The sequence below is a fragment of the Dothidotthia symphoricarpi genome (genome assembly GCF_010015815.1).
Source record: "Dothidotthia symphoricarpi CBS 119687 unplaced genomic scaffold P153scaffold_4, whole genome shotgun sequence".
In the NCBI taxonomy this organism is placed as follows: Eukaryota; Fungi; Ascomycota; class Dothideomycetes; order Pleosporales; family Dothidotthiaceae; genus Dothidotthia; species Dothidotthia symphoricarpi.
This window is the reverse complement of record NW_022985011.1, coordinates 358,358-384,361: the sequence shown is the minus strand read 5'-3', so window position 1 is coordinate 384,361 and position 26,004 is coordinate 358,358. Positions and strand designations below refer to the sequence as shown.

Below are 26,004 nucleotides of genomic sequence, written 5' to 3'. Positions count from 1 at the left end.
ATCAAAATCAGTCGCGAGAAAAGAAACCCATTGAAACAAAGGCTGTTTGTTTTTTGTGGTTTTCTGTTCTGTTGTGGGTGCCGTACCACTCTTGAAGCAGAGAGAAGATGTTCGTATACCATATCCATAAACCATCTCTTTCGAGTTTCGTCATGCTCGCAATGTGCGAAGATCATGTCAAATTTCCAGCTCAGAAAGACCATGGCTGTCAAAGCAAAAGGTAGGAGAAATGGCTATTCAAATGCCCGCTCGTATTGATGTATGAAACCACCTGGGAATTACTACAAATTTGAGAAGTTGTTGCCCATCAGATCATCGGTGTTACCCATGAATTCGTCAAGAGCAGTGGGGTAGAGGTTTGAGAACTGTCCTCCTAGTGAATTGAAGTCCGGGAAGAAGTTTGTGGTGTTGCTGTCGAGTGCGATATTGTTTGACTGAGCCCCTCCAAACAGCTCAAAGTCTCCGACTGGCCGGCTGAAGGCCTGCATATCCATTTCCATGCCATCACCAAAGCCTTCGTCGACGTGCATCTGCATCTGAGGAGAAAACAGTGTAACGTCAGGTTGAGCTAAAGGAGAAAGGTGCGGCAGGCCAGAAGCCAAGGTGGGATTGGTAGAGAATGCAAGAGGTTCAAAGTCGAAGGTAGTGCTCAAAGCCGGGGTAGGCTGTTGGAAGCCCAAAGCGAAGTTTGTTCCAAATCCGCAGTTGTTGTTGAAAACGTCGTTGTGGTTGATGGCAGTGTCTTCTGGTGTGACAGCATCATCGAAAGAGGTCGGCTCCGGTGGTGAGTATCCAGAAGAGTATGTAAAGGGTGATCCATCAGTCGTGACCGAGTCACGTCGGAAGTCGTCTTGGAATCCCTGAAGACTCACAGCTGGTGTTCCAAACTCATAGTAATTGAACGTATCGACCAAGGGTAATTGTGGCGAGGGCGCGAATGGTGTGATTGGCGTAGTCAGGTTTAGTGACTGAGGTGTATCAAGGAACGGGGTAAGTGGAGTAGTAGGGCTGCAATCGCTGTGAGTAAGCGCCTTTTTGCGACCATTGCTCTTTGAGCGAACGTATTCCCAGCCGTGAGCCTTTTCCATGTGCTGCTTGCAATTGGACTCTCGCTTCGAGGCGTAGGTGCATGGTGGGTAGAGACACTTGTACTGCGCAGGCGCAGCCGAGTGTTTGTCGTTGATGTGGCGATCACGTTCCTTCTCGGTCGGCCAGCCGAACTCGAAGTACTTGCACTTCGCTTCTGAACACTTCCATGGTCGGGAGTGAGTCTTCTCGTGCTTCGTCAGGTCGCAGGGCCGCTTGAATTCTTTCTTGCAGTCACGGCAAAGATGTAGCACATCTCCAGGCTTCTCCGACTTCCTTCGTCGGGCCATGGAGCGTGTGGCCTCATCCTCGTCCATTTCGTCGTCAGTCAGCGCACGCTTAGTCTTTCCAACACCAGTGGCAAGAGAAATGACCTGGCCGTTCTTTTCACGCACCAGCTCGACAGGACGGCCGTTGTGGCTGAGCCCGCCGCGCAGAGTGATCTTCTCATCACTGTTTAAATTAGTCGTGCGTGTGAAGAGGAACGCAGCGGCGCGATCATACCGTGAGTAGTCCATGTTGTCGAGGTCCTCGCCGTTTGCTTCCTTTTCACGTGTTGCGGCCATGATTGCAGCGTATCGTCGAATCTGTTCCATCAAATCAAGGAAGTAGTTGTTAGTGTACGGTCGGTCGGTCGGCAGTCGCTGATCTTGTTCGGAGAATCGGTTGATAGCCGTGTGCAGAAGCGTAATTGATCGTACGCAGAAGCGTTCGTACGATGACGGTGTAGCCGAGAACTCCTTGAAGCCGCGAAGAATGCAATAAGCTTTTGCACTCTCAGAAAGATAACGGATACCACTTACCGGTGCCAGAAATATCAGGGTCTTTTCGAGGTCGCGGAGGTTGCAGATGTTCTTCTCACCTATGCGTCGAGGAACGTCCTTTATCAAGGGATGAAAGTCCTTCAGGTCTGCTTCTCGCAAAATGGGGTCGATGATTGATTCGCGGATCTGTCTGCAAGCATATTCGCCAAGAATATGCTTGTCCTCGGCAGGATCCATGGCTGAGAATGATCGGGTAATGGCAGAATGGGTCGAGCTGACCGAAGTACTGATGGATTCGCGAGAAGTTTGGGTGCTAACGTTGTCTTTATGAGCGTTAGAAAGCGGGGTACTCATGGCCGGTAGGTGCGGTAGATCCTTACCGTCTTTCAATCCACTGATGCTGGTACCCAGACCGCTGTCTGAGGCGTGATCATGCGGGTTCCGTTCGACTGCAGATGGCTTGGAATCAATGTCCATTGGGGTGCTGCCCAACGTAGCGTTCTCGAGAAGGAAGCTTGGTACCGGAAGTACCTCTGGGTCGTTAAGAAGGTTGGGTTCCGTGGTTGAGGCCGCCCTGTGGCCAGCAATCTTCTTGTCGAAGTCCTTCAGGAGGTTGGCGACTCGGCTGACACTGGGGTCTTGAAGGAGTGCTTCAAGAGACTCGGTGCTGGTTGGAGATCGTCGGGGCATGAATGGTTGATTCTCCAGGTCGCAGATGTCGGTGGACAATGACTGTGGTGAAGAAAAGGTGCCGCTCTTGCGAAGCTGCATTCCTAAGGCGCTTGGGACTCTCGTGGAGCGCCTCCGCGGGTTTTGGCCGATTGGTGCGGACATTGTGTGACTGGTTCCAGATGCACTTGGATGAGTGGGAGACGTATGAGTCACGAAGACTGCGTATCACAGTCTCATTGACCGAGAGACCGAAGCGTATTGCTGGACGCCTTGAAAGTTGCGGAGGAGAGCGATCCAGAGTACAAGAAGGCGGTAAAACAAGCGGAAAGGGCGGGGTTTAACGGCGTTGAAGATAGAAATGGGGCCTGAGGAAGCAATCTGAAAGCAAAATCGAGGATGAGGCGTGGTTTTGGTTGGGGGCTCAGACCACAAAAGAGAAGACGTCGTGGTTGACTGCTGCCTGGAAATAGCGTGCTGACTAGCGCGCCTTCTTATTATCTGCCCATCCGCGGGCAAGGGCGACTTGAACCACAATTTTGCTATTGTCTGATTATTGCAATAATTCACCCGCTATCCACTTCGCAGATGCGCCTTGTTCACCGAGTGGGGATAATGCAATCTGGGTGTAGACCGCCAATTCTGCACCTGCAGTTTCGTGAACACTGCAAAAGGGCTGTCGAAAAGGCGGGACTTTCGTTCCCGCCTCTGTGACCCTGACGCGATCTAACCTTGATAAGCTTCCACTAAACGCTCACCGGAATCTTGGCTGGACGCCTTGTGTGGCTGTGAACCAGACCGGTGTCCTCTACAACCGCGTCGTCATCGGCTTCATGCGTTTAACGCCGACAGGAGGGCTCGCATACAAATGCATACTCTGCCCCTTCTACTGTTTCATCAGTTGACGCAGTTGTCTGCAGTGAGTTGATGTATAGGGTGAGGGCGTTGTATGTCAAAGTTGTTCGGTTAGGCGAGTGCAGAAATAGGCTCACCGGAGTTTTGGGGGCCAATATCCTGTCGAAAGATTGCACATGTGATTTTGAAGGCTGTCACAGGATGATGTTGAGGGCGCGCTTTGAGCGATGGATGGGTGACATGGCTTAGCATGTTCCCTTACCAAGCAAAGGCTCCATGTAACGTGTCCAACTCCTCCCTCTTGCCATGTTGTTGTTGTTTCTTCCACGCGTCTCCACATTCAGAATCTGGGCATCTCTGGGCATTTCGTCTGACGTTTGAAATCATTCGCCAGTGTCCAGAGCACGTGCTCCAACTACCTAGCTGCATGAGAATGGTGCCTGTATAATAAACGCGTTTCTCTCAATACTCTCAAGATTAACAACAAAAGCAACTTGTAGTCGTGAATTCTTGTTGTTAACAGCAATGTCTGTGATAGGCAGACCGTATCTCTTCGTAGCTCCTTAAAAAAAAAGGAACAGCACAAGGTCACTTCACACACAGATGCTACGAACATCACTTGAACATTAATTTCAGAAGCAGATTTTCTGCAGAACGAATATTACTAATGTTGTTTAGACACAAGCGCTGAATACACCACACCTCTAAACTCATTATACGGCAGACCTCTTTGATCGTCATTATATTGCAAAGCAACTCTATTCTTTCCCTCGTCACTTCCTCTATCCTCCTTAACTCTAATCTACACAATATCTTGTTCACTTACACATCTCTCTGCATGCTCGTCCAGTAGTAGAGAAATACAAGGAGTATACAAATTAATAGTCGAGACAAGGGATAAGACCAAAGTTTAGCAAACAAGAGATGGTAAGAGAAGATGAAGAGAACGTTATCATTGTACACTACATAAACCTAAACAACTGCTTTGCTCAGCATATGGCCAAGCATGCGGCGTTATCATGAAAGCAACTTTTGAACCGTGATGCGCCATTCTCATAGTGAGAAACCATTCCATCCATGTGTCGTAGTATCATCAACAGATAGCCGAAGCTCGAATCCGAAGATCAATACCACTCAGGTATCATATACAGCGGCACATTACTTACCATTCAACATGGTCATTCAGATACACACAAGACAAGATGCTCCAGACGTTTAGTCGAAGCTGACCTTGGAGCCCTTGAAGTCACCAAAGCCACCGCGGTTGAAGCTTCCGCCACGGCCACCTCGAGCGCCGCCACGACCTCCACGACCACCACGGTCACCGAAGCCGCCACGACCACCTCCACGACCGCCGCCGCGTCCGCCACGGTCACCGAAGCCACCACGGCCTCCGCCACGGCCACCTCCGCGGCCACCGCCGAAGCCACCACGGGGAGCGCTGTCGTCACGGGGTGTAGCATAGTCGATACGGATGGAACGGCCCTCGATATCCTGTCCGTTGAGACCCTCGAGCGCGGCAGTAGCCTCCTCAGTGCTGCCGAAGTCGACGTAACCGAAACCCTTGAGGGACCCGGTCTCACGGTCTGTTGGCAGGGAAACACGGGTGGTGGTGCCGTACTCGCTGAAGATCTCCTGGATGCTCTCGTTGGTGCAATCGAAGGAGAGGTTACCAAGGAAAAGAGTGTTGCTAGGAGCGCTCTTCTTGTCGCCGTAGCGGCTGGCACGGTCGTTGGTCTTGTTGCCGTCAGGCTTCGCGCGGGGAGTGCTGAAGTCAACGTTCAGCGCACGGCCATCAAGCTCGTACTGGTGCATCTCGGCTTGAGCCTTGGCTGCAACCTCAGCGCTGGCGAATTCAACGTAACCGAAGCTGAAATAGTTAGTATATGATTGTGAGGAGCTTGATAAGGCGTCAGCTTACCCCTTAGCACGACCAGTCTCACGGTCAGTGATAACACGAGCACCGGTGATCTCGCCGAACTTTTCGAACTCGCGGGTGAGCCAGTCCTCGTCGATGTTCCAGCTCAAGTTTCCGACGAAGAGGTTCTTGATACCCTCAGCGGCGGCGGCGGGAGCCTCAGTCTTGCTCTTCTTGACGGTGGGCTCAGCTTCAGCATCGGCCTTGCGCTTCTTGGAAGGAGCCTCCTTCTCGCTGTCGGAAGAGTCGGAGCCGGAGTCGGAGTCAGAGTCGGAAGACTACAATAATCAGCAACGTACAAATAAACACAATGAAGTTTTACGTACATCAGCCTTAGCAGCAGTCTCCTTGGCGTCGGCCATGCTTGTGTCGGAATCGCTGTCAGACTCCGAGTCGGAGCTGGCCTTAGCAGCAGCCTTAGCAGCGCCGTTGGTCTTCACACCGTTGGCCTTAGCGGCGGGCTTCTCCTCCTCGCTCTCGCTGTCATCGCTGTCGGAGGAGTCGGAGTCGGCTTTGGCGGCAGCCTTTGTAGCGGCCTTTGCGGGGACCTTCTTCTCGACCTTCTCGTCCTCGCTGCTGTCGGAGCTGTCGTCCTCACTGTCGCTGGCGCTGGACTCGGACTCGGGCTCAGGGGTGGGAGCCTTCTTGGACTTCTTGGTGACGGCCTTGGCAACGTCCTTGCTCTTGGACTTGATTGTCTGAGCGGGTTTAGTGACACGACCGGCTTTGACGCTCGAGAGCTCAACCTTCTTGTCCTTCTTGGACGACTTGTCGGCGATCTTGGTCTTGCCCATGATGACGGTAGTGTGCTAGATCTATGACGTATTAGTATACAGAAGAGAGTGATCATGCAAAAATGAAGCGGCGGGAAGAGGTAGAAAGACGAGAATGATCTCGTCGCTCATGCGCCGACTCCCGAAAGAGGTCGTATGCGCCGAAAGCCTGCATCGTCTGGATGTCTCAAATTGCGAAAAGCCCACTGGTATCTCTCGAGACCGCGCGAAGCGGAAATCCCTCAAGCCCACGAAAAGCCCACAAGAGCCCACAGAAGAATTGGCTTCAAGGCAGTGTGTTCCCACAAGCGCCGAGAAGACAAGACAGAAACCGTCATAGAAGCGAAATGCCATCTGATTAATCTTGTCGTGCTCCAAGGAGCGACAGATGTGCCCGCTGCATGTGTGTGTTAAGGAAATGCATCTCAATTGCCCACTGACTTGGTAGATATTCGGTTACTCGTTGAAGAGTTGTAGTCCCTCGATGCCCGCTTGTATAGAAGAGCCCTCTGAAAAGATTCGAACTGAAATAGTTCGAGAAAATGTGGTGTGAAAGGTGATGATGAGGAAGGAACGAGGTGGCTGGCCGTACTTTTATGTCTCGGCGGAAGGCGCGAAGACTTTTCAGTGGAGATCGGCGGCAGAAAAGCGACTAGCGTGTTATCAACGCACGCTACCCCAGTTCGTTGCAGGCGGTGAACCCTGAGTTGGATCGATGGCGTCGCGTTGTGAGAGCTGGAATTGAAACGTCTTTTCGGTGATCTGGCCTGTATGGCCTCGACAACTTATACACCTTCAGAACGGAAACTGGAAAGGTAGTTGCGGCGTCTGAGCCCTTATCGATCAACTGTTGCGACGACGCTGCTTGGAGAGACCACGAATTCACTCTGCCAGTACTCCAAAAGAGTGCATTGATCCCAATGGCTCCGCCGGCGGGACACAAACCGCGAAGAAGGAAGATCGAGGAAGGCTCACTGGCCCACGTCGACCATGGTACGCTTGATCTCGATCAAAGCACAAATTCTCGCAAGCCCGCTTTTCCCCTCGTCGCCTTTCTCTGGCCTGCAAAGGGCACCGTATCGCAATGGGTGACAATACCCTTAATACTGATGGCCGTTGGCCTCTTTCGATGGACCGTCAGCCTGTGGGGTTATTCTGGGTACCAAACACCCCCAAAGTACGGAGATTTTGAAGCTCAGCGACACTGGATGGAGATCACGAAACATCTTCCCATGTCGCAGTGGTATTTCTACGATCCGCATTGGTGGAACTTGGACTACCCTCCTCTGACTGCGTACCATAGTTGGGTACTGGGTATGATGTAGGTCCAGACGCTCAAATGCATGGTGCAATTGCTAAACTCCCCAGTGGCTCTGCCATCGACCCAGAGTGGTTCGCTCTCGATGCATCGCGAGGTCTTGAAGATCCCCCTCTGAAAGTTTACATGCGCGCCACCGTCTTCGTTTCCGAATACCTCATTTACGTGCCAGCACTCGTCATCTTCCTCCGCCGATTCTCTCGACTCGAAGGCGTCAATATCTGGGAGTCATCTATTGCGCTGGTAGCTATACTGATGCAGCCTGCCACTATCATGATCGACCATGGACATTTTCAGTACAACACGGTCATGCTCGGCTTCGCCGTCGCGACTCTGTCGAGTATGGTCGCTGGGAGGCCGCTGTGGAGCTGTGTCTTCTTTGTTGGAGCCCTTGGTTTCAAGCAAATGGCACTCTTCTATGCTCCTGCAGTATTTGCATACCTTGTAGGAATCTGCCTTTTCCCTAGGATTAACGTTGTTCGATTCCTCGCCATTGCATTGGCCACAGTCGCAGCGTTCGCCGTACTGTATCTGCCATTACTTTCGGGTGTTGCTTACGAAGTATACAACGGGGCGTCTTATGAAAAAGTTCCGATTCCTCCAATCATGGAATCTTTGCCTATTCACTGGGATGCGGACGCCTGGTACTATCCAGTGGTACTTCAATTGACCCAGACCGTTCATCGCATCTTCCCGTTTGCTCGGGGATTATTCGAAGACAAGGTCGCCAACGTTTGGTGCACTATTCACACCTTTCACAAGCTCCATCGCTACCCGATTGAGCTACTACAACGGTTGGCTCTGGTTGCTACCTCTGCTGCCATCCTTCCGCCGTGTCTCATCATCTTTCTCAAACCGAAAAAACAGCTTTTGCCACTTGCTTTCGCCACAGTCTCTTGGGGTTTCTTTCTTTGCTCGTACCAGGTTCACGAAAAGAACGTCTTACTTCCTCTCATGCCGATGACCCTGCTCCTCAGCGGGAAAGATGGCCTACTACCGTCGACCCGCGCTTGGGTAGGGCTTGCCAATATGCTCGGGGTCTGGACCTGTTTCCCGCTATTGAAGAGAGTCGAACTGCAAATTCCGTACTTTGTCATCACTCTTTTATGGGCGTTTCTGCTTGGTCTACCCCCTGTTTCGTTCTCTGCGTACCAAGAGGGTAGCCGCAGTAGCCTGAGTCTTTCCAGCAAGATCCTTCATCTAAGCATCTACGCTATCATGGTTGGATGGCACGTCGTTGAAGCTTTCTTCAAACCTCCAACGGACAAGCCGGATCTATGGACTGTCGTAAACATGCTTACCGGCGCTGGTGGATTTGGCATTTGCTATCTCTGGTGCTTGTGGCGGCTCTTAGTCAAGAGCGAGCTGCTTCAAAAGGCAAAAAGCAAGACGCAGTAAGAAGCTGCACAAAACTTAACGCTGCGTTAGAGAAATTCTCAAGATACCCATGCTGGATTTAGAGGGAAGATTCAGGTCTCATTTATGTATTTGTACACCCAATAGATTGCCCTGGCCGATATCTAATGCTTGACTCCATTGCATGCCGCCTATTGTACAGTGTGTTTTCACGTTCGCGTCGTTATCATACAAGTCCCCTCGACTTCATCATATCTTAAATCCGAAGCCAGCCATGCACTCGCGGTATTTCGAGACCATGTCGGCGCATTCTTTCTGGGCGTCGTTGGATGTCGAGAACAGCATGCATTCGTCGCGCTTCGCCTTCTCTTCGTTGCAAACGCAGCACGGCTATATTTCCGTCAGTCCATGCGTTTCAATCTCAGGCGCATCGAGTCGTACCTTGGGCTTCGCGGGCGGCGCGGCGGGAGTCGTTTTGAGGTCTGCGCCCATGTTGGCAGCGGTTGGTGGAGCTATCATGTGACCAATTAGCTATCTTGCGTCGCACGTACTACCCCAGAGCCTGTGAGCGTACCTGATGCCATTGTGAGGTTGTGTGGTGGTGAATTGGTTGCTTAGCAATCGCAAAGTCAACTCTGGGAGATGCCGCTCATGTCATCAATCGCGTGCGTGCTGGGCTTGGCACTCCCGCGTTCTGGCCGCCACTCGGAATTCGATGCAGGGATCTAGCCCACCACAAATAACCCCCACCAAACACTCACTGCAAAACATTGTCACACGCACCCCCACAACACCCTGTGCTTTCAACCCGCCTGTCTTCTTTTTGAACATCTTTACTACTATCAGGCCAGACCCCTCATACGCGAAAAATGATACTCAAGGTCTTCTCCATCGAAGGCAAGGGCCTCAAGCTCGACACTGCCGAGGACATCCAGCCACACATCAAAAGCCTTCATGATGGGATAGAGGAAGTGCGCATTCTGGGGAACACGCTGGGAATAGGAGCGAGTGAGGCGCTGGCCAAAGCGCTGGAAGGACGCAAGGCACTGAAGGTATGTTTACCCCCGTCTGTCGCACTTTCACTAGTCGATATGAGTGACTAACCCCCTGACAGGTCGCAAACCTCGCCGACATCTTCACATCTCGCCTACTTTCGGAGATCCCACCTGCGCTATCGCATCTTCTTACGTCGCTCCTCACGTGCCCGAACCTCCACACCGTCGACCTTTCCGACAACGCCTTCGGTCTCAACACGGTTGCACCGCTTGTCGACTTCCTCTCGCAGCACACACCCCTCCGATACCTCTTCCTGAACAACAACGGCCTCGGTCCTGCTGCTGGTGTCCTCGTCGCCGATGCGCTCACCACCCTCGCCGCAAAGAAGGAAGCCGCGCGCAAGGAAGGCAAAGATGTCCCCGACCTTGAGCTCGTCATCTGCGGACGCAACCGTCTCGAGAACGGAAGCATGGCTGCTTGGGCGAAAGCCTACGCTGCCAACAACGGCGTCAAGACCATCAAGATGACACAAAACGGCATCCGTCAAGAAGGCATCACACACCTCCTCACAAACGGCATATCGAACCTCTCCAAGCTAGAAACACTAGACCTCCAAGACAACACATTCACCGCCATGGGTGCAAAAGCACTCAGCACCGTCGTCGGCCGCTGGCCTGAGCTCCGCGAACTCGGCGTAGGCGACTGTCTCCTCAGCGGCCGAGGCGGCGTCGCCCTCGCCGCCGCCCTACAAAAGGGAAACAACAAGAAGATCGAAGTCCTGCGCCTGCAGTTCAACGAGATAAACGCAAAGGGAGTCGAAGGCCTTGCCTCGGCCTCAGCGTCCAAACTTCCCGCTCTCCGCCGCGTAGAATTAAACGGCAACAAGTTCGACGAGGAGGACGCTAGCATCTCCAAGCTCCGCGACATCCTCGACGGCAGGAAAGACGAGTCTGGCGAACATGAGGATGACGAGGAATACTGGGGTCTTGACGAGCTGGATGAGCTGGAGAGCGACGAAGAGGACGAAGAGGAGGAGAGTGATGAAGAGGGGAAGCGGGGCAGTGATGACGACGAGGAGGGCGTCGAAGTTGAGGAGCGCGCTGCGAGACAGATTGCTGAGGACCAGCGGACGGAAGAGAGCGATGTGCCGCAGGACAAGAGCAAGAAGGTCGATGATCTGGCAGACCAGCTTGCGAAGGCAGAGATCAAGTAGGAGCTTCAAGTGTGAGATTTTCTTGACAACATGTGGTTTGGAGACTGGGATTGGCGTACAGCATTGTGCGGGCATGGGGGTTTTGTGTATTGATAGATGATAGGTTTTCGGGATTATAGTTCAGGCATTACCGTCGATGTTCTGTGCACAGCTCATCGTGACATGGTGATTTTTGTTATACTATATGTTTATACTGATTCGTTGATCAGTATGTGGATCCCAGCCAGCGTTCACAACACATCCTATGGTTCACGCACGACACGACCCGGGGTTCACGACCCAAAGTCTCACGACCCAAAGTCTCACGATCCAAGTCTCACGATCCAAAGTCTCACAATCCAAAGTTTCACAATCCAAAGTTTCATAATCCAAAGTCTCACGACCCGAACCAAACTTCGATCAACGGCTGCCAGGGCTCTCGAACACACGTCCACATCGGTACATCGAACAGCCAATCGTCAAAAGACGATTGATCAGCGCTGCTTCTGTGTTAGTACCACTGTGTACTCTCACTAACATCTACTGTGTGTAAAGGGGTTGGGTTTTAGCTCCTGTACTGTGTTGCGTCTACTTGCTTCTATAACGAGCTTCAATACGCTAAAATCCCAAAACAATCAGTACGTCGAGATTGAATGTCGCAGTTTCTTCCCAAACTTGATCAATACTGTCTGTCAGTGGTTGTGAAATATGAGCACCACGATACAAAAGCGTAAGCCGAACCACGAATGACCAAGATCTGTTGTATTTGCAGATGCGCCTTGCTGGCAGCTCATTTAAGTATACATATTCATGATATCAATGCCACATTCGTCCACCTTCCCTGAAATCCTTCGACTTCATTGCACAGCTCAAGTGAGCTAATTGGTCTCGATAGCAACCTGGCTATTCTCACGCTTGTGCGCCTTGGGCTCCATGACAAGCTCTGCCATCTTGCTGTTGAAATCCTTTCCATGCTCCTTGCGGCGCTCGTACTCTTCCTGAGAGACACGAGAGGCGTTGCTCTGATCGCTCAGTGTTTGTTGACGTTTCGTGGAAGCGAGTGACTGCGAGCGAAGAACATCCGTGTCCGCTTGAGTGACAGTGCCGTGCTCAATCTTGGGCTTGACAGCAGCCTCAGTCTTGTGGAGACTGGTCTCCTTGTCATGGCGAGATTGTTCTTGAGGTGTCAAGCTCTTGCTGCTGGCACGGGATCGTCCGTTGGTGGAACCGCTGCTCAGTGAAAGTTGACGTTCACGCTTAGCTACAACCGACTGGGCAATGGCAGTCAAACCGCCTTTCTCGGTATGGCCGTGGGCTCGGGCTTCGAGAGAGTGGAGATGGTCGGCCTCAGCTTTGGTGACGGTACCTTGCTCGATTTTGGGCTCGATTCTAGCGTATGCCTCTCGGAGCTGGGGTTCTAGTTCAGGTTGAGGCGCGGTGTGCTGACCGACAGCTCTCTGCATCTCTGTGAAAGTGTAAGTGATAACCAGGTATACACAGTAGATCAAAACCAAGTCATCTTGTAGTTCAGATTTCGAGCCAAAGGGCGAGTCTGAACATGAAAATCGATGAAGTTAAAGGAGTGTACTTACTGCTGACGATGCTCTGAGCACCTCGAAGAACGTCAGGAGTGACATCTTCAGGACTGCGAGCCACAGCAGCATCCAAGTCCCGAACGACAGTGAGGAGGCTGGTGTGAGGCACTTGACCCAACTCGGGATTCTTCTCGTGAACCTCCACATTGGCAACAGCAAGAGACTCCACGGCAGAGATGATTCTTGCGGACCTCTCATCTTTGGCCTCCGTATTCTCAGAGAGACGGCGAGCATCCTCCGTAGTGATACTACCAGGGTCGTTCTTCAGCTTGTGGAGTATCACTATCATCTCGCGCTCGAGTTTGGCCTCAGAAGGCTGTTCTTGCTCGTTGGGAGTGCTATGCTCCTGATCTGGAGTGTTGTCGACGAGCTTCTGCTCACCGCTGGCGTCGGACATGTTATCGTCGTTGGTCTGGGAGCGAGTAAAGAAGTAGCTGAGGGGATTGTATCGCATCTGGGGGTTGGATTGGGGTATGGTTTGCAATGGAAAGGTTAGTTGTTGATGTCTCGGTTGACGTGAGACACGCTCTGTTTATATCGGTGACGTTATTGTTTGCATTGAGTTTGTTCTTGAGAGGTAGGTGCGAGCCCCAAACCAGCTTCACCCACTCTTTCCTGTTACAGCCACAGCAGCAGGCACCATAGCCTTCCTACCTCGTAACGTATCAAACCCGTCCATTGCCACCGTAATATGATACTAAGAGAAAAGAAACTTAAAAACAATGGATGGTAAGTACGAGTGAGAGGGCTGTGATAAACCTCATATGAGAAAGGGATATACCTGTTCAACCGTAAAACAAGTGGTCATAACCAACCTCCAACATCTATACTTTTTCCTCAGCCGTTGAGAACTCAAACCTACCTGAGAATATATGACGGGCATTGTATCTTCCGATGCTAGAAACACCAGTACAACATACTGCTCAAGTCAAGCGTCTACATCATCGTGTCCGTCTTCATAAGCATCATAGTTGTCTGCGTTACCTTCTAACTCTTCTTCCTCGTCTTCTTCTATTCGACGCAAATCGATGCATTTATATTCTTCTTTTTTATTCGCAGTCAGGAGCGTCAGTGTCCCCATCCTGCTCCCCTATCATATCATAACCCATATCCTCAACATTTCCATGCCTACCAGCACACATCTCATCTGCCATTATCCCGCAAACATGATACGCGAGAATGCCAGTATTTACGAGTTTGTAGCAAGTTGCAATCCAAACCAACCTTAACATCTAACTACAGTAATCAAACCTAAGCACCGATGAAAGCAGTACAAACCAGCAACAACAAAGTCTTCTCAGCTCCCCCACGCCCACCCAAAAAGGCATCTCCCCTCCCGGAGTCGAACGCGGGGACCTTCCGAATACAGCAGATATGACAGTCGGAGCGCTTATATGGACGTGTGTTGAAATGGTATCCGTGCCTTGTTGGTCTTTTGGTGGTGGTGTCGGGAATGGAGAAGAATACGGAGACGTGAATGAGGACGTGAAAGGCAAGAGCGATGTTTTGTGGACAAGCCAAGATCAAAAGATGGGACTAGGGAAACGCAAGGATAACAACTGGATGAGACGATTGGCATACATTCATAGATCATAAGATTTCATATTGATAGTCGACTCCTCACTCACAGCTCATGGCTTACAACTCATCCCTCTGTCTCTCACCCTGTCCTTCTGCTTGAGCCTGCTCATGCTTCTCGCTCTCCACATTCTCCTCCCACATCTTCTTCTTTGGGTTTCTCGGCTTATTGCTCTCCTTGAGCACTGTCCCATCACCCCTTACGACCGGTCCATCTTCACTCTCTTGCTGCTTCTGCTCCCTCAACTGCGGGTGATCAAGTACCTCTTCCTGTTGTTGCTGGTTTTGTTCTGCCATCTTGCCAACTTGCTGCGATAAGGATTCCGGTGGACTGGGATCTTGCATGTATCCTTTTCCTCCACCACCGCCGACGCGTACGTGATGTTGTTGTTGGTTGGGATCTATGTTGAGACGTGGACTACCACCTGTTGCGCTGGGTTTGACGATAAGGCTTGTCGTAGGTTGTGAAAGGGAGGCAAGGCTGGACGTTACTGCTGCAGACGCAGTGCTACCACCAAAGACTGCGAAAACGACGCGGAAGAAGAGTTTCCAAGGCCAGATCACGAACCAGGTTAGAGGGCCGTATAACCAGCGTCTGAAAACAAGCCAGATAACGGTTGTGATGAGAATGTAGAACGTAGTCTCGAGGTACCACGTATCACTTTTCGTGCTCTTCAGGAGGGTCGATACCAAGTTCTTGCTGTTTGCAAGCAATGTGTTGAGGTCTGAATATCTTTCACCGAGATCTGCGAGCGCGGCTGTGGACTGTTCAAGTGTTTCTTGGGCGAATCGAGAGCGCGAGAGCTCGTTTTGCATCAACTGGTGTGTTCGTCGCAGAGCAGAAGTCACGTCCGACGATGCCTGAGCAACAACTTCTCCTTCTGCAAGCCCCTGGTTCTGCTTCCTTTGGCGGTATGTAGATGACGGGGTCGAGGCGCCAGATTGTAGGTTCGAGAAGAGGAGTTCACGTTCTTTGAGTTTTGCGCGGTCGGCGTTGTGTTTGGCAGTCAGTTGAGCTTTTCGGTATTGTGATCTTGATCTGTGCATGAAACAGTCAGTAACGCAGTTCTTTTCTCCCCAAGTAATATGACGGGGATTTCTTACGATCTCAAGTCCTCTGTCAACCTCGCTAGCAGTACCGCAAGCCTACTTCTCTCACTCTCCTTTGCGCTATCTTTCCTCCTGCCTACACTATTCCCGCTTTGCAAGATATCTTCAGCTTCCTGTCTCAGCAGCTCAAGTTCTTCCTCGATTCCTTTCAAAGTTTCGTGTATCTCGGCACTCAGTTCCAGGCGCACATCCCCCTCGTCAGTATTCAGTGGCTGCGACCCGGGCTGGAACTCTAGTTTCGCGAGGCGCTGGATAAGCTGGCCAACGTTCTTGTTCGCGTCGGAGAGCGCAGTGAGACGGGTGGTGAGTGCTTGCACGGTGGAGGGGAGGGGCGGCATCGTGTTCGGAATGCGGAAATGTGGTTCGAATGCAAGTAAGTGCTATGACGAAGTTTGTACGGCGGGCTGTTTGTGCACCAGAGCTGCGGTAGCGCGTTTATCACAATGCGCTATTTGACAGCGCATGGACCACCCCAGAGAGAGACTGAGCGTGCGTGAGAGGAGTTGCTTTGAGCGCATTGAGCATATGAACGCGTTTGCGCCATTGCCTAATTGTGTACGCCCAATCCCCAAAAGAACCTCTGGTCTTTGCTAATAGTCAACAGCTTTCTCTGCTCCCTAAACCCTACCTACCACCCCACCCGCCTCGACAGCCAAAATGATAACCCGTTTCCTCACCGAAGTCCGCATAACCTTCAACCCCTTCAACGCACGCTCAAAACCCGCACGGCTCTTCCTCTCACTTATACCCCCAAATGCGCGAGCAGAGGGCGTGAAGATTGAGTCCAAAATGTTGCCCCGCACAAGCACAGAGCCTGCAAGCCTGGGCGTCAAATTCAGTGCGTATTTTATATTCCGTTAAGCTGGAAATATGTAGTCGAGCGGGCACGGTGAGAGCAGGGTACATACAGACAGAGAGAGATTTGCATGAGATATACAGAGCCTGGGCTAATCGATATGTACAGAGGACGGCAAAGAGATGAGCCTCGATCTGAGCAAGATGAGAATAACTCAAGTAGTCGAGGAAGTTGACCGGCATTCACGGCAGCTTGCGAGGAAAGAGGAGTTGACCGGCAACTGATAGCATCATGGGTCGAGGCCTGGCTTCTCACGGATTGTACCAACATGTATTTCAGAAGCATCACTCGGAGTCAGGACATTGGGTTGGAACGTTTGCAAGAAAAGACTACTTTTTACGAGTCTATGCATTATCGGCTTGGAGTGCCACCCTGTTCATATGCATGTTCTGTTCACGATAAACAATCAATCTGATCGAGACAATCGTTGTTGCACCTCATGCAAGATCCAGGCAATCGACTCCTACTCATCATCAACAAGTGCCCCTGATTCCTAGTTGGAGGGTGCACCAGAGATGTAGAACCACTTGTCAATGCTGGGATCGATAGGTGCAGGGGAGTGGTTCTCGCCGCTGGCGATTTTGATCTGGCTGGCGTCGGTTCGGTCGGCAGAGTGAGAAACGGTGGTGTTGGTACTGCGCTGGTTAGTTTGAACAATTGCATGGATGTTTTCTACTCCACGTACAGGTCATTCTCGTCCTTGTTGGTCTTGCCGGTAATGAGCTTCTCCCAAGCCTCAGCGCACTCACGGACAATGTCCATGGCGTACTTCTTGTTCTTGCACTCGCCGGAGAAGGCGAACTGGTTCTCGGGCTTGCCATCTGGGATCTTGTAGATGCGGAACCATTCGTTGGTGGCGCGCAAAAGACCAGGCAGGTGGCGCTCGACGTCCTCGACGTCGTTGAGCTTGGGGGCCAATGGGTCGTTGACGTTGATGACCATGATCTTCCAGTCCGTCTCGCCCTCGTCGAGCAGAGCCATGACACCGAGGACCTTGACCTGGATAACATCGCCAGGCTTCGCGACGAGCTCGCCAATCTCGCAGACGTCCAGCGGGTCGTTGTCGCCCTTGGCCTTGGTCTCAGGGTGGGTCACATTGGGGTCCTCCCACGTCTGCAATGGCAGTTAGCACCTCTGCGTCTCCGACAACGGGCTCACGTCGTATCATCGCACCTGAGGCAGGGCACCGTAGTTCCAGAGGTAGCCCTTGTGGGGGAAGCAGTTCCTCACGAAGCGGAGCTTGCCCTTCTTGATGTCCTGCTTGATGGGGTTGAGCTTCTCCTCCTTGGAGATCTGGTGGAATTGTCAGCCAAAAGTCCCGTGCTGCTTGCTGGCAGAAAGAGCAGGAGCAGGGAGCGCATCAATCAAGAGCACGCACCTCCATCTTCGCGTTGGTCCAGCGAGGCACCTCAACGACCATGTTGAGGATCGTCTGCTGCTCGTTGGCGTAGAGCGGGATGTCGTGCCATGCTGAGATGGGCTGGCCGTCCTTCTCGATGAAGACGCGGTGCTCGAGCGTGTTGGCCGGCGCGACCTTGCGGGTAGTGTAGGCCATGGTGTTTGGAGGTGTGGGTGGGTGTAGGTGGCCTGCCAGCTGTCGTGCACGAGAACTGAATTTATCGAGGGGTCTAGTGGGGCTGGCAGGCGGGGAGGAGCGGCTTCGGGAAGGCGCCACGGTGAAGAACGTCACGGGCGACGGTCTGCAGGCTACAGACGTCGGACGGGGAAACAAAGACTGTACACGAGGAACAACTCGTCTGCCTGCGTTGAGGCGCATTTAGTCAATGGCTGGACATGTCGACACGACTAGTTATTGTTCAGTAGATGGCCCGGCTAGAGAGCCGACCGAGGATCACAGAGACACAAGCGAAGCGGAACTTTTTCGGGTCTCGAGGCTGGAGGCTTGAGCGCACAGACTTCAGGATAGCTGATGTGCAGGCCAGGATGGCTCCTTTAGCTTCTTTCATCTCAGTACAATCTGTGAGGTCGCCAAAACCCCGGCTTGACGACGTTATTGTCTGGCACCCGCTGCTGCTCACCGCCTTCCGCTGCATACGTGTTCTCTTCCTGGTACGCTACAGGCTCCCCTCCCCCATATTCGTAAAAGTCTGCCAATTCGTCCCAAATTTGGTCATCGTAAGCCACCTCGTCATGTTCATCCGTATGAATCTGCTCGTGGTCATAGACATCCTGAAGAATTCCGTCTCCTTCCACAACATGCTCTAGTCGGAGTTGTTGTCGTTGCATTTGCTGTTCGTATATGCTGGGCTTGGAGAAATTCGGCACCCCTGGAGAGTGGGCTTCTACCCCAGAGAACCGTACAGTCGGTACGCGTTGAATTGGCGGGTGCGGACTCGTATCGGCTCGTCTCTCTGACCCTCTCGTGGGATGCGATATATTCATCTGTGCAGTATAACTCCTACGCGGCGCAGTGGCTTGATGTGTTCCATGGCACACATTGTTGCAGTCCTGCAGAACTCTGCCCAAGCTTGAGGAGGTCCGCGGACCTGTGTCGCGATCGTTCTGCTCAACATTTTTCTCATGAATTTGATGAGCTGCGACAAATTTTCTGCCGGAGAATGAAGTCGCCTTGGACCTCACGTCCTCGGAGATACTGGCGGGCATGTGTTGTTCGGCCTCAACAACACCTCGTACTGGTACAGAAGGTGACATCGATGGTGGAGAAGCGGCATTATCAGTGCTCTGGAATCTCTGAGCTCGATCAAGCAGATTCACGCGTTGTGGCAAAGGAGTATGCTGCGGGTACGAGTGGGATCTAGAGATTCTTTGATGCGTTGCGGGCAGTGAGGGCACTTTAAAACGCTCACCAGGATCATCTGGTTTTTGCCTATTTATCGAAGGAGGCGCAGGACGTTGTAAGGATGCATCTCTTCCATCAGTCATAGGTTGATGTCCTTCGTGATTTGCTGAATGGAACTGACTGTCATTGATAGCGGATCTGATTCGAGAACGTCCCGGTGTCACGCTTGAAACACGTATAGACTCCGACCACGACATGTAGCTTGTGCTTTCATGGTGAGGTCCTCTGCTTCCAAAGCCCAGATATGATGCCTTGTCTGGCAGCTCAACTGTGGGTACGGCAGTCTCATCTACTGATAATAGTTCTACCGGACAGTGAGAGTTAGAGACGCCATCGTTCTGATGACCCTCATTCGGCTGGGTGTTTCCGCTCTTCTCTGCGAGTACTGGTCGTGCACAAGCAAAGAATGCGGATATTTCTGCTTCTTTGGTAGGTGCATGCTCTTTTTTGCGTTTCTTCTTGGACGTCACTTGTGGAGGAGTGGACTCAGTCTGGTCTTTATTCTTTTGCAAGAACCTCATCTCGGAGAAGACCAGATCTGGCACTGCGCATGCATCAGCTATGGGCCAAATAATTCCGGGCGTTGCGAAAGGAGGAGCTTACGGCCACGGCCTTTAACCGCTATCGATGTCTTTCCCTTATTGAAGATCCCCAGCTTCTCGAGAGGCTTCAACTGCACCAAATATCAGTACACCAGGTCACTGCATGCGTGACAATTCTCACAGTCAACCGATCTCCAGAGACATTCTTGGCCTGGAAGCTTTGCACTATGCCCCCACCTGACTTCTTGCTCTTCTTGCCCTTGGTCTTACGCTTCGACCTTTTAGCTTCGTCCTTCCGGTTCCCATTCGTAAGCTTTCTCTGCTCTTTGCAGTTGTTCAACGGGTGCTCGTATCGTTCTGGGCGTGTCTTGCGGCGAGGTTTTCGCGCATATCGCTGGCTCGAGGCGCTACTTTCCAAAGAGTCGCTCCGGGTGCATTTGGGTACATCGCTGTCTGTGTCCTCGCTTACACTTCCCTCAATGGGGGATCTGCGCTTGTTCGGTGGTGTTTTCTTGCGTTGGGACGGGGGATCGAGCAGTGAGCTGTCTGACTTGCTTCGCTTCCGTCTGCGTTTGCTCTTGGCTACTGGATTAGGCTTCGTCAGACGAATAAAAGGTTCGAGGCCCAACTGCTCTGGAAGACTAGGAAGAGGGTCCGGCTGCACAGTTTCGTCCAGCCATCTTCGAATGTCCATGATAGGTCAGATGCGGCGCTTGAGCAGGATCCAGAGCTGAAGCGGGGGAAGCTCGTCCCGTCGAAGGGTCTCAGAGACACGACAATATCAGGCTCGGAGAAGCATTGCCCGTCGAACAGCAATGCATAGGGCAACGAATCGCAGCTTCGTTCTGTTCAAGGCTTGACAAGGGTTGGCTTAAATTGACGTCTTGGACCAAGCATGACGCGATGATGAGTGAGATAATTGAGGTTGCCTGTCCCGACGTCCTGCTGAGGAAGGCACGATTGTTACGTGACGGATGTTTTCCCCATACCGCTCGTCACTCGAATTATATCTGCCATCCGTTACAACAGATGCATGTGGGTTCCTAAGCCTCACTACATATCCAATGCTCAAACCGGTGTCTTGAACCTGTGAACCGCATACCAGGATTGGACCATTATTCTCTCATTGGCCGAACCACTGTTCGTGGTCGAAATCGGTAATATGACAGCAGGACCAACTGGGTCATAATCTGCCATAGCTGACTGGCCGTGATCGACAGATGTTGACGTAAATATACCAGTAGACGTTACAGTCGAAGCTTGTAGGCTTCTGGCATCACCAAATGAAGGAACGTGTCCAAGGTCTCATGCTGGGGCTCTCTGTTGTAGCATCGAGATATCGTGAACCATGGTTCGAGCAGAGCTGCCAAATATGAAAAGACAACCTAGAGGTGGTGAAACAATGGTTTGCAGTATGAGGCGGGAACAACAGCATCGCATACTTCATGGGAAACAGTCGTCAAGAGCATAGGGCATGCACGACGTGATGCCAAACTTACACATACGAGCTAGACTCAGGCAGCTAGTGACATCGGCGACAAGCTTCGTTCGAAGTGTTGTCCATCGTCCAATTGACTTATCACCGCAAACTTGGCTTCCAGCACCTTCCCGAGGGTTGCTCCCTGCAAGCACGCAACTGCAGAGCTTTCACAGCAATCAGATTCTCGCAGATCACGCATCTTTGTCAATGCACCTATCAAGTAATTCAACCTGTGTTTTTATTCGTATTAGCCCGCATGCCAGTTACATCACGGGACATGCCCGCCATCGTCGAACGCATACCATCGGGATCTTTGTGAAGCGTGTAGCATACAGTACTCTAGAGTAATCACTGGCTGGTCAGTCAGCCCGAGTCCACTAGCTTCAGCTGTCGTCTCGATTCCCTGCTACAAGTCCTGCATGTGCGCCAATAATTACTACCGTAGTTAGCGCCTTTTGCTTCTGCCTTGGAGGGGTCTAACTTCTCATGCCCCACCAACCCAACCTGCAACACCTCACTCTACCTCGACTTCATCACAACTGGATTACTTCCTTCTCGACACACGAGAATCATCAATTGCGCCAACGACACCGTTCTAGCCAGGTGTAATCAAGACTAAATGTTCGTTCCGTCACGTTGCTGCCTCTTACCTGCCATGAAAGCCGCGATGGCTTCCCCGCGAGCTTTTTCTGCCCAAATTCCTTTCTTTTTGCTGTAACTCTTCTCACCAGCCTGTCATGAGGTTGTCTGTCTTGCGCGTGTTCTGTTCAGTTGCGAGAGTGTGTATTGAGACCGTTCAGTGTTCCGTCCAGCTTTCGCCATGTCGAAGCTATTCATTGGGTAAGTGCCTCTACAGTCTTATGCGGTAATTGCGACTCATTCTTTACAGAGGCCTTGCGTGGCACACCGACGACCAGGCTCTCCGCCAGAAGTTCGAGGAGTTCGGCGCTGTCGAGGAAGCCGTAAGTGGCACACGTCATAGTGACGATCGACCGCCCCATCCAGCAAAATACTCACTCTTCCGCAGGTCGTCGTCAAGGACCGCGACACCGGCCGCAGCAGGGGCTTCGGCTTCGTTCGTTTCGCCAGCGATGAAGAGGCTTCCATGGCCCAGAGCTCCATGAACGACCAAGAGTAAGTGCATCTCACCCGCTCGGACTCGCTTAGCTCGTCTGAAGCTTTTGGGTCCGGGAGACGTTCAGTGTCCAGACGAGACATAGTCGTCTTCATGTACCCTCGATTCATGACGCTGACTATCACAGGTTTGATGGACGTAGGATCCGCGTCGACAAGGCTTCCGAGCGTGGTGGCGGCGGAGGCGGCGGCGGAGGTCGCGGCGGCTACGGCGGAGGAGGAGGCGGCTACGGTGGTGGTGGCGGCCGAGGATACAGCGGCGGCGGTGGCGGCTACGGCGGTCAGCAAGGAGGTATGTTTGATGATCGATGGTCGATGTCCTCCCGTGCTAACGAGTTCTCCAGGCTACGGCGGCGGCCAAGGTGGTTACGGTGGCGGCCAGTCTGGCGGCTCATCTTGGGGACGTTCCCAGGGTGGCGGCGGCGGCGGTTACGGTGGCCAGAGCCAGGGCGGCTACGGCGGACAAGAGGGTGGTCAGGGTGGTGGCCAGCAGTACTAGACTCTCTTGACGAACCCTGTCCCACGACTCATGATCTCATGCTTCATCAGATAACGGAACGTACGCATTCGGTAGCGGGAGGGGGAGATTTGCTGTGGTCTGCATTTTGCCTTGGGCGGCAGTGGCCGTTGAGGCTTTTCTGACTCGACCGGACACTGGTATTCCCATAGGCTTTCCGGTTATGCGTTGACCTACCTAAGGCAGTAGGGGTGGGTGGTACTGACGAGATGATTATACCCATGAATCAGGATGTGCTGCTACTCTGTACTAGTCTCGCGTTGCTTTACTCGACACTCTCTATGGCTTTCTTTAGTTATTGCGTATCAAAAAGCTGTGTGCACTTACTTATATTGCCATTGGTGCTCGGACTTATCAATCACAAAACTACGGTTATATGACGACGAGCCAACAACTGAGACTTGTTACTATTCTGTCTATCTTGCCAAATATGTTGCGAAAGTCTTTTCTTGAACTTATCAACTCAGACAATCAACTAGCAGACCTATAGTCGGCATTTCACATGAAATTCCCTATAACTCTAAATCCCAAGAGGCCACTGACAATTGAAAATCTAATTTTCTGCAGATGAGAAGTGCGGGAAAAACCAGGGGACTCGGCCAGCGCATTGTGACAATCCCGCATAACGCACACAGCATCTAGCCGCCGTGTGCTCGACGCAGTTGAGTGCAGCATATGCAAGTGATTGCCAAGTTTGCAGCAGCGGTAGAGCGGTCCACACTTTAACGTTCGCTCGTTACAGCCACACTCACACTTCTAGCTGTTAGCTGTTACTTTGAAGTAGGAAACGTTTGGTGGTCATTAGATCGAGTTTTGACGAGGAGCATTCAGTCCACGACCCCGCTTCCAACTATCAACACCTAAAACGTTTGATACATGTTAGACTCGAGGACATGATGAAGAGCCGGACTGGGTTGGAAATCGTTGCGCCCTCTGCGCCTCCACGGCCCACCGAGCGGATGAAAGGTTTCTTGACCGCGGCTTTTGCGACAGGTGTCGTCATCTGGGGTCTGGAATGGATGTCTCCTAGTTTGGTACTTCCCAGTTTGGGTAGACATTCGAACCCTGTAGCAGAACCTGACTATACGGTGAACTCCTTTGAATGGTCAAAGGTACGTTGATTAAACGTCTCTTGTACTTGAGAGGTGTATACATATGGCCTTGGCCATCTTCAACACGCCACATATTACCGGGTTTTCCTGATGTTGTTTTCATCAAGAACTACACGTAAGAGAATATTTTCGTGAAAACCTCAACACGTCGTTGGAGGCTCTATGTGTGCTGCCATGCAAATCTCATAACATCATGTTGATACAGACATCCACACGTTGCTCACCTGATGAGCTGGAAATGAGATTATCGACTTTCGTTAGCCAGATCTCAGGTCGGTTCATCGAAACTGATTGCCAGTCAGATAACGCCTCAAAAGCACTTCGACTTCCATCCTTGCTACGATGGCTTCGAGTGCGCAAAACTGAGTGTACCACTCGACTACTTCAACGGAGAACATCCGAATAATACTGTGAGTATTGCCATCGCAAAGTTGCCAGCAAAGGTTCCAGTCGATGACCCCCGTTATGGTGGACCTATCTTACTCAATCCCGGTGGTCCTGGTGGGCCCGGAGCACTTTTTGCACTGCAAGTAGCGAAGTCACTGCAAGTTGTCGTCGACTCAGATGTAGATCTCGGCGTTTCTTCTTCGTCTGCAAAGTACTTCGACCTCATCGGATTCGACCCTCGAGGTATTGGCGAGACAGAGCCGGCGGCAGAGTGTATGCCAGATAGACCCTCAGCCTGGTCTTGGACGCTACGAGAAGCTTCGGAGGGCATTTTAGGAAGCTCGGATGCAGCTCTTGGTCGGCTTTGGTCCATGTCTCATGCATTCGGTACTTCATGCAAGCAAGCACTGGATGCTGAAGATGGTCCCGATATCAAGCGGTACATGACTACAGCTTTTGTTGCTCGGGACATGCTCGAAATTGTCGAGAAACACGCTCATTATGTTTCTGAGAAAGCTGCCCAACTCCTTACACAAACACATCCAGGGCGACGACCTCGCTGCCGGGGACCTGCGCCCAGAGAAGCCAAACTGCAGTATTGGGGTTTCTCGTACGGGACATACCTTGGGTCAACGTTTGCCTCCATGTTTCCTGACCGTGTAGGCCGCCTCGTCCTTGATGGTGTTGTGAGCTCCTACGACTACAATAATTCTCTGGGTAACGGGAGTCTCACTGATACCGAGAAAGCCATGTCATCCTTCTATACGTTTTGCCTGTATTCTGGACCAGAGATATGCCCGCTAACAACCCCAAACTCAACCCTCAGCGACATCGAACTCCGTTTCCAAGCAATTGTCAAATCTCTCTATCACACACCCCTCGCACTAAACTCTCCCCAAGGTCCAGAAATGCTTACCTACTCAGACGTCAAGTCAGCGATCTTCAGCTCCATCTACCAACCCCAACGCACCTTCCCCTACATCGCCTCACTGCTCGCTGCCATAGAAGCAGGCTACGGCACCATTCTCGACGAACTGCGCTTCGACTACCGCCCCAACCACATCTACAGCTGTCCCATCAACGGCTCCCTCCCCGCAAAAACCTACACCACCACCCCCGAACACGCCATCCTCTGCGCCGACGGTGCCGACCAGTCACACATGTCCAAGTCCGACTTCGCCGCCTACCTCGCGCTCCTGGAATTCCTCTCACCAACCTCCGGCGCCATCTGGGCAACGCTCAGAATGCACTGCACATCCTGGCTCATCCGCCCGAGCTACAAGTTCTCCGGCGAAATCGGTAGCCTTACAGACCACCCTATCCTGTTCATAAGCAACACCGCTGACCCCGTCACTCCGCTGCGCAGCGGCCGCTTCATGCATGCTAAGTTTCCCGGTAGTGCGCTGCTGCTGCAGGACAGCGCCGGTCACTGCTCGGTGGCGGGACCCAATCCGTGCACAATCACATATGTGAGGAGGTACTTTCAGACGGGGGATTTGCCGCCCGAAGGGACGTTTTGTATTCCGCCCCCGAGTGCGTTCTCGCTCAATTCGACGGATCCGAACAGTCCGTTTTATGACCCGGACCTGGGGGGAGCGCGGGTGTATGGGCTGGATGAGGGAGCCGAAACGCAGAGGTTGATGGATGTGGCGGTTGGTGTGCACAGGGCGTTTGCGGAGAGCGAGGCGTTTGGGTTTGGGAGGATGGTTAGGGGCGAGCGCGTGAGAGGGCTGATGAAGAATGTAGGGAGGGGGTTGTGAGTGGTCATGGATGCTTTGATGTGACATATGTTGACTTGCGGCATCATGGATGGTTGTCTTTTTTTACATTTGTCTCTGATATCCTTGCTATATTAGACGTGTAGCCACTTCTACCATTTTTGGCAACGCGAAAAATACCTACCAAAATTCAGTCTAGAACCATCAAAATCATGGCAACAAGATGT

The 26,004-nt window shown here is 52.1% G+C and overlaps 12 protein-coding genes across 12 annotated transcripts; 5 read left to right on the top strand and 7 right to left on the bottom strand.

Moving 5' to 3' along the window:
* Positions 1-281: 281 nt before the first annotated feature.
* Positions 282-2,684, bottom strand: P153DRAFT_373325 (uncharacterized protein; the record flags this gene model as incomplete). The annotated part of the gene is made up of 3 exons (XM_033669454.1): positions 282-1,539; positions 1,591-1,826; positions 1,890-2,684. The coding sequence occupies 3 exons, from the start codon at positions 2,682-2,684 to the stop codon at positions 282-284; spliced, it is 2,289 nt and encodes a 762-aa protein (XP_033526990.1).
* Positions 2,685-4,589: 1,905 nt separating this feature from the next.
* On the bottom strand, positions 4,590-6,086 carry P153DRAFT_354098 (RNA-binding domain-containing protein; the record flags this gene model as incomplete). The annotated part of the gene is made up of 3 exons (XM_033666486.1): positions 4,590-5,244; positions 5,296-5,570; positions 5,619-6,086. 3 exons carry the CDS (start codon positions 6,084-6,086, stop codon positions 4,590-4,592), a joined length of 1,398 nt encoding a protein of 465 aa, XP_033526989.1.
* A 702-nt stretch (positions 6,087-6,788) lies between these two features.
* P153DRAFT_332991 (glycosyltransferase family 57 protein) lies at positions 6,789-8,908 on the top strand. The gene is made up of 2 exons (XM_033665538.1): positions 6,789-7,386; positions 7,434-8,908. Exons 1-2 carry the CDS (start codon positions 6,986-6,988, stop codon positions 8,779-8,781), a joined length of 1,749 nt encoding a protein of 582 aa, XP_033526988.1. The 5' UTR covers positions 6,789-6,985; the 3' UTR covers positions 8,782-8,908.
* An 80-nt stretch (positions 8,909-8,988) lies between these two features.
* Positions 8,989-9,323, bottom strand: P153DRAFT_382223 (uncharacterized protein; the record flags this gene model as incomplete). The annotated part of the gene is made up of 3 exons (XM_033670117.1): positions 8,989-9,129; positions 9,181-9,251; positions 9,314-9,323. 3 exons carry the CDS (start codon positions 9,321-9,323, stop codon positions 8,989-8,991), a joined length of 222 nt encoding a protein of 73 aa, XP_033526987.1.
* A 153-nt stretch (positions 9,324-9,476) lies between these two features.
* P153DRAFT_332988 (ran GTPase activating protein 1) lies at positions 9,477-10,952 on the top strand. Its single transcript, XM_033665537.1, has 2 exons — positions 9,477-9,791; positions 9,854-10,952. The coding sequence occupies exons 1-2, from the start codon at positions 9,609-9,611 to the stop codon at positions 10,946-10,948; spliced, it is 1,278 nt and encodes a 425-aa protein (XP_033526986.1). The 5' UTR covers positions 9,477-9,608; the 3' UTR covers positions 10,949-10,952.
* Positions 10,953-11,748: 796 nt separating this feature from the next.
* P153DRAFT_420568 (uncharacterized protein) lies at positions 11,749-12,983 on the bottom strand. Its single transcript, XM_033672253.1, has 2 exons — positions 12,520-12,983; positions 11,749-12,392 (listed from the first exon to the last, which is right to left on the bottom strand). The coding sequence occupies exons 1-2, from the start codon at positions 12,974-12,976 to the stop codon at positions 11,806-11,808; spliced, it is 1,044 nt and encodes a 347-aa protein (XP_033526985.1). The 5' UTR covers positions 12,977-12,983; the 3' UTR covers positions 11,749-11,805.
* Positions 12,984-14,106: 1,123 nt separating this feature from the next.
* Positions 14,107-15,613, bottom strand: P153DRAFT_428683 (Sec20-domain-containing protein). The gene is made up of 2 exons (XM_033672728.1): positions 15,205-15,613; positions 14,107-15,139 (listed from the first exon to the last, which is right to left on the bottom strand). Exons 1-2 carry the CDS (start codon positions 15,546-15,548, stop codon positions 14,161-14,163), a joined length of 1,323 nt encoding a protein of 440 aa, XP_033526984.1. The 5' UTR covers positions 15,549-15,613; the 3' UTR covers positions 14,107-14,160.
* Positions 15,544-16,290, top strand: P153DRAFT_420566 (uncharacterized protein; the record flags this gene model as incomplete). Its single annotated transcript, XM_033672252.1, has 3 exons — positions 15,544-15,765; positions 15,815-16,048; positions 16,175-16,290. Exons 2-3 carry the CDS (start codon positions 15,868-15,870, stop codon positions 16,288-16,290), a joined length of 297 nt encoding a protein of 98 aa, XP_033526983.1. The 5' UTR covers positions 15,544-15,765; positions 15,815-15,867.
* Positions 16,291-16,559: 269 nt separating this feature from the next.
* P153DRAFT_382218 (inorganic pyrophosphatase) lies at positions 16,560-17,621 on the bottom strand (the record flags this gene model as incomplete). Its single annotated transcript, XM_033670116.1, has 4 exons — positions 16,560-16,701; positions 16,752-17,179; positions 17,240-17,359; positions 17,445-17,621. 4 exons carry the CDS (start codon positions 17,619-17,621, stop codon positions 16,560-16,562), a joined length of 867 nt encoding a protein of 288 aa, XP_033526982.1.
* Positions 17,622-18,034: 413 nt separating this feature from the next.
* On the bottom strand, positions 18,035-20,123 carry P153DRAFT_284270 (uncharacterized protein; the record flags this gene model as incomplete). The annotated part of the gene is made up of 4 exons (XM_033663317.1): positions 18,035-19,431; positions 19,491-19,560; positions 19,611-20,011; positions 20,072-20,123. 4 exons carry the CDS (start codon positions 20,121-20,123, stop codon positions 18,035-18,037), a joined length of 1,920 nt encoding a protein of 639 aa, XP_033526981.1.
* Positions 20,124-21,470: 1,347 nt separating this feature from the next.
* P153DRAFT_363895 (RNA-binding domain-containing protein) lies at positions 21,471-22,915 on the top strand. Its single transcript, XM_033667475.1, has 6 exons — positions 21,471-21,530; positions 21,710-21,749; positions 21,799-21,871; positions 21,937-22,043; positions 22,172-22,335; positions 22,388-22,915. The coding sequence occupies exons 2-6, from the start codon at positions 21,730-21,732 to the stop codon at positions 22,540-22,542; spliced, it is 519 nt and encodes a 172-aa protein (XP_033526980.1). The 5' UTR covers positions 21,471-21,530; positions 21,710-21,729; the 3' UTR covers positions 22,543-22,915.
* Positions 22,916-23,456: 541 nt separating this feature from the next.
* P153DRAFT_393564 (uncharacterized protein) lies at positions 23,457-25,958 on the top strand (the record flags this gene model as incomplete). Its single annotated transcript, XM_033671245.1, has 2 exons — positions 23,457-23,672; positions 23,975-25,958. 2 exons carry the CDS (start codon positions 23,457-23,459, stop codon positions 25,817-25,819), a joined length of 2,061 nt encoding a protein of 686 aa, XP_033526979.1. The 3' UTR covers positions 25,820-25,958.
* Positions 25,959-26,004: the final 46 nt, after the last annotated feature.

Coding starts and splice junctions, on each gene's coding strand:
- P153DRAFT_332988 (XM_033665537.1), top strand. CDS start 9,609: ATGATACTCAAGGTCTTCTCCATCGAAGGCAAGGGCCTCAAGCTCGAC. Junction 9,792..9,853: donor AAGGACGCAAGGCACTGAAG/GTATGTTTACCC, acceptor ACCCCCTGACAG/GTCGCAAACCTCGCCGACAT.
- P153DRAFT_332991 (XM_033665538.1), top strand. CDS start 6,986: ATGGCTCCGCCGGCGGGACACAAACCGCGAAGAAGGAAGATCGAGGAA. Junction 7,387..7,433: donor AGTTGGGTACTGGGTATGAT/GTAGGTCCAGAC, acceptor TAAACTCCCCAG/TGGCTCTGCCATCGACCCAG.
- P153DRAFT_420568 (XM_033672253.1), bottom strand. CDS start 12,976: ATGCGATACAATCCCCTCAGCTACTTCTTTACTCGCTCCCAGACCAAC. Junction 12,393..12,519: donor TGCTCAGAGCATCGTCAGCA/GTAAGTACACTC, acceptor ACACTTTCACAG/AGATGCAGAGAGCTGTCGGT.
- P153DRAFT_428683 (XM_033672728.1), bottom strand. CDS start 15,548: ATGCCGCCCCTCCCCTCCACCGTGCAAGCACTCACCACCCGTCTCACT. Junction 15,140..15,204: donor TTGACAGAGGACTTGAGATC/GTAAGAAATCCC, acceptor TTTCATGCACAG/ATCAAGATCACAATACCGAA.
- P153DRAFT_363895 (XM_033667475.1), top strand. CDS start 21,730: ATGTCGAAGCTATTCATTGG. Junction 21,750..21,798: donor ATGTCGAAGCTATTCATTGG/GTAAGTGCCTCT, acceptor CATTCTTTACAG/AGGCCTTGCGTGGCACACCG. Junction 22,044..22,171: donor AGCTCCATGAACGACCAAGA/GTAAGTGCATCT, acceptor TGACTATCACAG/GTTTGATGGACGTAGGATCC.